Source organism: Hordeum vulgare, chromosome 2H (genome assembly GCF_904849725.1).
Source record: "Hordeum vulgare subsp. vulgare chromosome 2H, MorexV3_pseudomolecules_assembly, whole genome shotgun sequence".
Lineage (NCBI taxonomy): Eukaryota > Viridiplantae > Streptophyta > Magnoliopsida > Poales > Poaceae > Hordeum > Hordeum vulgare.
Genome location: NC_058519.1, coordinates 427,325,416 through 427,335,614, shown reverse-complemented (window position 1 = coordinate 427,335,614; position 10,199 = coordinate 427,325,416). Strand labels below are relative to the sequence as shown.

Sequence of the window (10,199 nt, the reverse complement as noted above, 5' to 3'; positions counted from 1 at the left end):
GTTTTGTACTCCATCTATGCTACAATACTTGTAGCTGGGATACTTGTATTAGTGTTCTCAACAATAAAATTTAAATACAGAGGGAGTAGTAAAAAAGACCCACACAACAATATTCGAAAGAGCTGATCATTCCCACGAGCGATCACTTATTATCAGTTTCTCGGTATGTCAATTTGTGAATTGATGAAATTCCAAAATTACTCAAATCTAAAGAGAACTCCAAAATAAAAACAGTTTAATCTGATTAATCAAACACAAATTTAAATTATACTCCAATGTAAACCATTTTGGAATTTGTTTTAGACAAGAAGACTTCAAATTAGATCTACAACATGCTATGGTACACAGTACACATAACAACTTCCGAGTAATAACTAGCAACCGCCTTTTCGCTACAAATAACCAAGATTTAAAAGGTCTCCAAGATATCAAATCTATCAGATGAAGAAAATACTAAGCTGATCCTAGATCCAGTTGATCTAACCAAGATAGAATTATCTCAGCTCCTTTCTCCCACGAGCAATCTAACATCATATCATGTGCTACCCCTTCCACACAGACAGGTTGCACATTGTAAAATCTTGCAGTTTCAGAAAGCCCTTCCGCATCCTAGATAAGGAAATGTTTAGAAAATGAGAAACAAAACATTTCTTTTGGTATGTGTGAGATTTGTTTGGGGGTTGGTTCACTCACAACAATAAAATCATTGCTTGCACCCATGACAAGGATTTCTAATGTACCATCTGTGGCAGAAGGTACAGGCAGAGATGCATTGAGCTTCCTCAAGTCAAATAGTGGCAACTTTGAGCTTTCCTTCATTAGATTTTGGTACCTAAAACATGATGTCGTAGATTGTTGATAAAGAAAAGAGGCATTTAGACTCCAAATGGCTTATGTAAAATGGAGATGCCATGAGAACAATAAATACCTCAGGACAAGTTCATCATCCATTTGTGATGAGAAAAATGTTTCTTTGCAGAGAGGCAATGAATTTGCATATGCTTTTGCGGCCAAGCTGAGTGTAACCTGATAGCAAAATGAATAAAATTTCATGTATGCGCATGAACAAATTCACATGACACAAACAAAGTATTCGATACTGAAGGCTCGAAGAGACATGAATAAGTCATTCATAGTTTGAAGTAAAGAAATGGTCCCATATAGTACATGAAGTATATGATCATACATGCGCCACAGTGTCTTGATGACACTGTTGATATTCATATCAATCTGTTGCTTATAAACAGAACATGATTAAAATTAGAGTGAATACCATATTTTACCCCCTAGCTATGCATTTGTGACACTAATTACCCCATCGAATGGAAATTTGTCTAGAACGCCCCTTTTAGAAGCTTTGGATCCTCATTTTCTGTTGCATGCCCATTGGGCAAGGTGTAAGGTGACGCCCGGGATCCAAAAATATTTGAACAACGATGAGGAACGGAACATACAACATATGGACAAGAGAAGTCTGCACATGATGCCCTTCGTTCTTTACACATTTTTTTACGAATCACTGACGCAACATACCGACCCTATCTAATATAAACAAGCAAAATGCAAAACTGGGGTAAACCCGTGTTAAAAGTCTCCAAAATATGATATTTCGATGGAAGTTCCACTAGACAGGGTCAGTGGTGGAGCCAGAAAAAAAAAATAGAGTGTGCACACCTCAAGAAAAAAAAACTCAACCTAATTTTTTAGGCTAAATTAGTACATACTAAACAAAATCTCCAAATTATGGGTGGGCCACGGCCCACCATGCCTACACACTAGACCCGCCACTGGACGGGGTAATATGTGTCACAACATACAACTGTGGGGTAAAAAGTGGAATTCACTCTTAATATTAACTTGTAAAGAGAAGCAAAGAAAGTCAATAAGTATGGATGGGGTAATTCAGGCCTAATAAACTGTGGATCAGCAAATGTATCCAGACTCCACCAAGGAGAATTACGGGAGTTAAAATAGGCATAGGGAGTTCAAGCCTATTGTACAAGGCGAAGAAATGACTGCTAACAAGCATGGTGATTCGTACAGAGCATTGCAAAAGTGAAGCTTCACTAAGTTTGTTCAGTGCTTGATGCTATAATGCAAGCACTCCAAATTAAGAAAACTAGGATTTGCTCAAAAGGGAATTGATTTCTGATTGCATGGTAATTGATTGTTCAAGTCTTCAAGACTTCACACCTGGCAAGTGAAAACAGAGTATAACACCCACCACAAGTGCTAGAGTAAATAATAGACTAAAAAAATGCAGATGCAGGGCATCTCAGTATCGCACTGAAATTCAGACGGCTAAATGATAAAACTCGAAGGGAAAAAAGAGGATAAATTATAGTTCAGTTTACCTTGATAGCAGCAATTGGTTTAGTCAAAAGGTAACGCCATACTAATCCACTGGAGAATGATACAAAGGAGTTAGACCAGAGTATTTTACTCCCCCTGTCTCAAAATAAGTGACGTTGATCTAGTACAAAAATTGTACTAATTTAGTACTAAATTTACGACACTTATTTTGGGACGGAGGGAGTAGTAAGTTATGAATAAGATGGTAAATGTGTAATAGGAACACCTGTTTCCTGAGGGAGGCACAGAACAGACAAGAACAGCGCCAGAAAGTTTTGGATGAAGAGGTTCTGAACCTATAATAGATGGAGGCAAACATTACTTTTTCCTTCAGAAAAATGAGATGATAATTATTCATTAGCAAAATGTGGATGGTAATATACTGAACATACAAAAATTGCAATCAGATATGCTGTCAGGCTGATGAAGGGCTAAAATTTCCTCTACTAGTTAACATGAATACTATGACCAATGAGTAGTTGTAAGAAAACACAACACAGATACATACATTCTCAAAGAACATAATGTTTGCATGTCTCGAGGAAGACCAGAAGGTCAGGAAAGTGCATCCAGTTTGTTATTATTACAACTTAGCATGCAAAAAAAGATATTTGAAAATTAAAAATAGTATTTGAAAATAAGTGTGGCACTTCAAGTTAAAAGTTCACAGAAATTTCGATAAATGGATGAATCTTTGCTGAACATCATCACAAATTAATAGCTGAAGTTAATTTGGAAGTGCTAAAAGTGTTAAGGTTATTATGTTTGAAGTTGAACAGTGTGTTTGGACTCTTTAGGATAACATGCTAAGTCAACTTATGCGCTCCACCTCTTAGTTTAACAAAAATGGCATATCTTATTAGATAAAAACTACTCCCCCCGTAAAGAAATATAAGAGGGAGTATCAATACTTTCGAATGGATAAATTCATTCCAAAGTCTTATTCTACACGGATAAAGTTTGGCACAACCAGGGAGCCATGGTTTCTCACCAATCAGACTTCTTCTTGAGATTCTTGACACAATCACAGTTAAACCATGTCCATCTAATCATTATACAAGAATAATTTCAAGTTCACTCGGTGTTCATCCAGAGAAGTCCCTAACCCCTGTCAGAGCCAGAGCAGGATTAAACAATCTATGGTCCTCTCTCTCTCTCTCTCTCTCTCTCACCCTCCCTCCCCCTATCTCCTCACCCTCTCCCTCTTATGCTTATGTCACGCAACCCGGTAAGAAAATAAAACACAACTAGGCTTTTGGCAGAGCACTACACATTGTTCACTGTTCAGCCAATTAAAAAACAGTACCCCATCATACAGTAATTAACTTTCAGACTGCTGCAAATATCTGCTAATGTCCATGTGGTTTGATGATCCACCACAGGTGTCGTGGCAGATAAGAAATGAAGCAAGCTTCGGTTGCGCCCAATGGAACTGAGAATCACAACCCCTTACCCACTGAGAAGGAGCAAGACTAGAGTTATGGAGATGCAGAAATAAGACTTGGATTGGAGAAGGATTAGGTCACTTGGTTGGAATGCTTTTTGATTTGGCATTTTAGGGGGAAAGGTTATCTGTTTGTGTACTAGGCTCAACTCGAGAACTTGTGTACTATATTATTATTATTTTGGAGAAAAGAACTTCTATGTAATATTTTTTATCAATGCCAAAGGATCGGTTCTTTATGTAAAACCCCCTCTGTTAATTTATGAAAGGTGTCCAGTTTTTCCCAGTTTTACCTTTGATCAGCAATTAACAATTGGTTCAGATCAGTTTGTCCTGCTCCCTGAGTCGCTGCCGCGGGCGACTCCGAGAGCCAACCCTACCCCCCCCCCCCTTCAACTCCTCGCCCGGGCTCCCCTCCCCTCACCGCTGTCGGAGGCGTCGCCGGCCAAAGGCCGCGCGGCATAGGCGGCAGCGGGGCGCCTTCTTCCCGCTCACCGGAGGCATGAGTCATGGGACGCGGCCCTCCGTGTCGGCGGCTGTGGTCGTCGGCCCTTCATCGGCCTCGGCTCCTTCCCCTCCGGCGCTTGCCAGCAATGCCGCCCCCTCCCTGCTCGTGGGGCTCCGGGGTGGCGTGCGGGGACCGTGCTGGCGGCGGATCTGGGTGCCCCTGCCCAGATCCGGGGGGTGGCGGCGGCGGACGCTTTTGGGGGTGGCCAATAGCCAGGCTTAGGTGGTGGCGTGGTGGCTGGAGGCTCGGCTGCTCCGATGTGGGGTAGCGGCTGGCGGCTCGGTTGCTCCGATGTGGGGTGGCGGGGTGCTGGGCAGCTCTGGCCAGGGCGCGGAGTCGCTTTTGTAGTGGCGGTGGCGTGGCAACGGTGGTGCGTGCCCGGCAGCTCCGGCGCTTGGAGCTCGCCGAGCGACGCGGGTAGGGCAGCGGTCGGGCGTGGCCGTTGCTCCAGCCATGGGCGGCGGCGTGGGGAGGCCCGACGATGGTGCCTCCAGGTGTCGTGACGGCTTCACGGTGGCTCGATGGATCTGCCTGCGGCGGCGGCTGGCTTCTCCGGCATCGACTCGTCTGCGTTTGGACCGTTTCGACCTTCGTCCCATCTCTATGTCGCCTGGGCGCTACTTCCATCGAAGGGTTGGCCCTCTCTCATCCGCAGTCCATCGCTCATCTTGCGCCCCGTGCGGCAGGACCGAGCACGTCTCGCGCACAGTGCAGCAGACCGAGCTCATCTCGCGCACGGTGCAGCAGGAGTGACCTTGTCCCCGTCACGGTGCTACAGGACAGGGCTCGTCTCGCGCTCGGGGTTGTAGGACGGGTCGATGGATGCCAGTGTTGGCCGGCCTATCGGGTCTCGACGCTGGGGGGTCTCCTAGGGGTGCGAAAGGTGGGCCTTTTCGCCCATCTCTTTGGTTGGGGTAGCGGCGGGTCTCGAGTGAGGTGGTAACAAGGTCTTGGATGCCGGGGCGGCGGCTCTGGTGGCAGTAGCGCGGTGCTCTTGGGCGGAGGTCGTCGCTTGGTGTTGCCCGGTGGCCACGGCCGTGTGGGCGGCGTGGTAGCCGGGGTGTGGCGATCGGTGGCGGTGAGTGTTGGCCGGGGTGAAAACCTGTTCTATCTTCGGATGGACCGGCGGCGGCAATGCTCGTTCCCTTCTTGAAGGCGTCGTCGCGGCTCTCACTGCCCGACGTGCGGCTCCAGGGGAAACTCTGATCCTCCGATCGGGCGGTGGCGGTGCTCCGGTGTCGTATCCTTCCTGAAGGCGCCGCCTTGGAGTCCACGGTTCCTTGTAGGCGGCTTCATCTCTTCGTGGTGGTAGTGTTAGGGGTGGTGTTGCTACGCTCAACGCCTATGTATCCTGCCTTGGATTTGTGTGCGTGATGGTGGCGTGCGTTTGTTCTGAGTGATGTTGATCTTTGCTTTATATAAAAAGCGGAGTGGAAGCCTTTTTCGGTAACAATTGGTTCAACAGTATGCACATTATGTGATACATAATTGATACCTTTGGATTTGTATTCAAAAGTATTTTCATGTAGCTATATTTAGTGACTATGAACAAAGTATCTACAAGAAATTTTAAGGTCAAGGTTCAACTTGGAAAGCATGGGCACTTTATCCAATAGAAGGAGTAAGATCTACTCTTTTTTAGCATGTCAAAACCATGGGTATGGATCGTGGTATCGTCTGATACTACGACTCTACCAGCACTGTATAATACTGATCTTAAGATGGACCGCAATCTGAAAGGATCTTGGTCGGATGGTGATCCAACTCGTGACATCGTTAGAATCATGACAGAGTTCAAATTGTGCATGACCCACACTGAGGACAAAAACAACCTGGACAAACGCTCAAAAGCGGCATTGAGCCCTCCCCAAATGGGCCATTGCCTGTGGTTCTGCAGAAAAATCTTATAAACGAATTGTCATCTTTGTATGTGGCAATGTTACTTAAACTTTTGAAGTCTTACTCCTGTTGTCTTGCCATACTACCCAGTATCCGGAGACTTGTAACCTTGAACCTTGGTCGAATGTACAACTTTATGCAGTTAACTATTCTATGAATGTTAGCAAAGAAGATAGTCGTTCACTTGGCTAACTTCCTTTCCAAGCATCAGATTTATTTGTTAACAAGAGGTTGGGAAGAAGTACAAACATGCCGAGCATGGCAAGGATGCTCCAGAGTAACATCCATACTACAAGAGTTTACCATTGGTGATAGCATACCTTGTAGGCATGATATATATTGCTGCACAATCAAGCCTCCAAATGAATGTCCAATTAGTATAGGTGGGACAGGAACCTCCTTTCGGATGAAATCAGCAATATCGCCAGTATGTGTCTACTGCAAGTCAATCAAACATTGGGCTGAGTCTTGTGAGATAACAAAGAAATGCAGTAGTATGATACAACCATTGCTGAAGTGTTACAGTGAGCAATGCTGTCAGTTGCAGGAAGTGCTGCATTACTTGCAACTTTGCGGATGATTTATGCTACACATACAGGGTCGCAGAATAACATAAATTACTCTGAATGAAATGCACCTCAGTTTTGCCAAATTACCTCAAGTGTGCCAGACACTGCATCAGATGGAATGCTGCTTTCACCCTGCAAGAGACCATAAGACAATTAAAGTGCGACACCTCAGTTTCGCCAAATCAGCAAGAAATACATTATATATGTTTTGTAAAAATGCTCATAATTGCTGCCAATCCACTCCATAAAATCATCAGCGCTGGTTAACAACCCCAATACACTAATTTTGTGTAGGTTATAGAACATGCAACAGCATTCATCATCAAATTGTCTTTTCTTTTTTTGGCGAAACATCATCAAATTCTCTGAATTCATTTCCAGCCACATTTGCTTTACTGAAACCTTGTCACGTTTCCGCTTTCTGGAATGTGCAGGTTCGCTAATGTTAACCCCGACACCACCGGGGGCAATTCAACAAGAAGCCTGCATGCATGCCTGACTAACTACCTGTGCGCGGAGACTGAGGGCGAAGCAGGGGAATCCGGCGGACGAGAAGAAGGGCAGCCAGCGCTCCGCCCAGCACCAGGCCGCGTGGAAGCTACCGTGCACGAACACCAGCGGCGGCCGCTCGCTCCTTCCCGGGATCGGGGCCGGAGTAGGCGGTTGCTGGGCGATGACCTCGAGATCGAGGCCGCAGGGCAGGCGGTGGGAGCGGCGGGACTGGCCTTCCTGGAGCGTGTAGGCGCACGCGGCGCGGAGGGGCCTGATCCTCCTCGTCATCGTCGTCGTTGTCGGCGACGCCCGCGCTGGCATTGGTGGCGACATGGAGAGGCGGGGAAGGGTGAGCACGGACGCGGAGGTGGCCATGGGTGGCATTTGTGAGGATTGGGATGATGTGATGCCTTGGGCGGGCTCCGCGCTATATCTGGCCATGGGCCGGGCTTGGGCTGGGGCTAAAAAAGCCCATGGTAGAAAATTGAAGCCCAGGCCCTGCCATCGGGCCTACTTTGAGGCCCAAGCACGGCCCATCTGTTGAAAAGCTCATCGGGTCTTGGGCCGTGGGCCGAGCCTCTTTTTTAAAATCCTAATATGCCAAGCCCAAGCCCGGCCCAACCCTGCTGATGGGCTCAAAACTCAGGTCGAAACCCGGCCCACGGGCAAGCCCATCGGGCCTAGGCCTTGGATTTTCGGGTCGGGCCTAGGCGGGCCAACCAGGGCGAGCCGGAGGTGCCCACGTATACTCCGCGGTGACTTTTGCTAGACTTACAGACAGAAGCCACGGAAAGTAATTTAGGGCATGCATTTTGCACTCGAGGCGAAAAACAATTCAACCGTCCCCCATTCGAGCCGAACACATACGAAGAGAGAGAGGACCAAAAAAATTCTGCATGCACATGATGAGGCTAATAGAAAAATAGAAGAGAGAGAGGAAAGAAGCTCACTCGTGGGGTTTGTGCATCCAAAAATAGCGTCGCACGCCCTCGAGCGCCTTCCGGAACATTGGGTTTGACCTGGGGTTGTCACGGCTAGTTTTGGTCAAATTCAATGATAAGCGGGGAGTTAGGGACGCGGCTGGGCCGATTTTTCGCCGTCGGCTCTAAAAAAGGCGCCCTAGGGGGCTTGTTGGGAGGCGAGTGGAGATGCTCTTACAAACTGAGCTCACAAGTTTAACGGGAAACTGGGGCAGCAGGGCCCACCCTTGAAATCAGCACAGGAGAGGGCTTGGTTTGTGGGGAGCAGTCCATAACATTCATCCGTATATTGCATGTAAATGTAGTATTCTGGGTTTGGCGGACGTTTGCAGCAACTCCGATCCACGCAAACGGACGAACGATTTGTCCTTTTTTCATTTGGATAGTTGGACGCTAGTTTTTTGTTGTGTCCGACCGATGCGTCTAAGCTAATAATTTTAATGTGTGTTACAAAGCATCTGATTTGTCCTCACGAGAGATCACTCGCCTCGCACGTCGTCGGATGCAAAGCGCCGCATCTGTTTGATCTATTTCAAACGCGAGCATGTTGTTGTCATGGCGGGGCGTAACACTCGAACAACCCCTATCTAGCAGTGCAACCTCGCTAATGTTTGTCGGACCAGCATCATGTCCAAAGATGCTCCAAGGATATACCATGTAGCCCGAGCAATGCTCCAATGCAACTCTGACAATGCTCCATCACTCCGTCATGCGACCCCACCACCCTCACGATGCTCCAATGCAACTTCGACGATGTTCCATCACAACATGCCCCCCTCGCTCCCGACGATGCTCCATCACAACATGCGCCACCCCGCCGGCCACGGCGATGCTCCAATGCAACTTCGGCGATGCTCCATCACAACATGCGTGACCCCGTCGGCCCCGGCGATGCTCCAATGCAACTCTGGTGATACTCCATCACAACATGCGCCGCCCCCGCGGGCCCCGGTGATGCCCCAATGCTACTCCGACGATGCTCCCTCACAACATGCGCCACCCCCGCGGACCCCAACGATGCCCCAATGCAACTGTGACGATGCTCCATCACAACATGCGCCACCTCCGCTCGCCCCGACGATGCTCCAATGCAACTCCGATGATGCTCCATCACAACATGTGCCACCCACGTCGGCCCCGGCAATGCTCCAATGCAACTTCGGCGATGCTCCATCACAATATGCACCACCCGGTCAGCCCCGGTGATGCCCCAATGCAACCCCGGTGATGCTCCATCACAACATGCGCCATCCCCGCTGGCCCAACGATGCCCGATTGTAACCCCGACGATGCTCCATCACAACATCATGATTGCGGTGCTCCATGGCAGCGCGCGGCGATGGTCGTGGCCGGGATGAGAAGTGGCCAGGTTGCACCCCTCGTTGTGTTAGTGGCCGATGGTGGCTTGTTGCTGCTTCGTCGGTGGATGCTGCGACAAAGCACACGACGGTGACAGTGGTGGCTGGTATGCAGCGCACGAGACGATGGCGTACGCGATGGTGGCGATAGACGCGGCAGTGAAGCATGTGGGCAGCGAAAGCGGTGCTGGTATGAAGCGCACGCATGTTGCGATGCAGCCCCTGCTACGAACGCCGGTGTCGGGAATGGGAAGCAAGTGTTCCCTGCTCCATCCCTTCATAGCCGGTGGTAGTTGGTTGTTGCTTCAATGGAGAACAGAATTGGGATCTCGGAGAAAGAGCAGAGCACACGAGGATAAACTTTGTGTGGATGTTGAAGAGGATAAGATGAAGAGAGAAAAGCGATGTGTGGCTTTATGAAGGACACATGGCAGAAAAAAGAGATGACTTATGAGCCGTTCTTATCAGCCGGTTTAAAATAAGCAATTTCCTTAATATTTGTTGTCTTCTATGGAAGCATGTAAAAAATGTGAGTGCCATGCTAGAGCCCAAGGTTCATGTCGGCGGCCATGCCATCCTGTTCATGTTGACGCATTT

At 48.0% G+C, this 10,199-nt stretch overlaps 1 protein-coding gene across 1 annotated transcript; it reads right to left on the bottom strand.

Moving 5' to 3' along the window:
* Positions 1 to 225: 225 nt before the first annotated feature.
* LOC123426513 lies at positions 226 to 9,937 on the bottom strand. The gene is made up of 8 exons (XM_045110355.1): positions 7,280 to 9,937; positions 6,860 to 6,904; positions 6,524 to 6,638; positions 2,579 to 2,648; positions 2,355 to 2,403; positions 929 to 1,026; positions 694 to 832; positions 226 to 609 (listed from the first exon to the last, which is right to left on the bottom strand). Exons 1-8 carry the CDS (start codon positions 7,703 to 7,705, stop codon positions 454 to 456), a joined length of 1,098 nt encoding a protein of 365 aa, XP_044966290.1. The 5' UTR covers positions 7,706 to 9,937; the 3' UTR covers positions 226 to 453.
* Between the last annotated feature and the right edge of the window lie 262 nt (positions 9,938 to 10,199).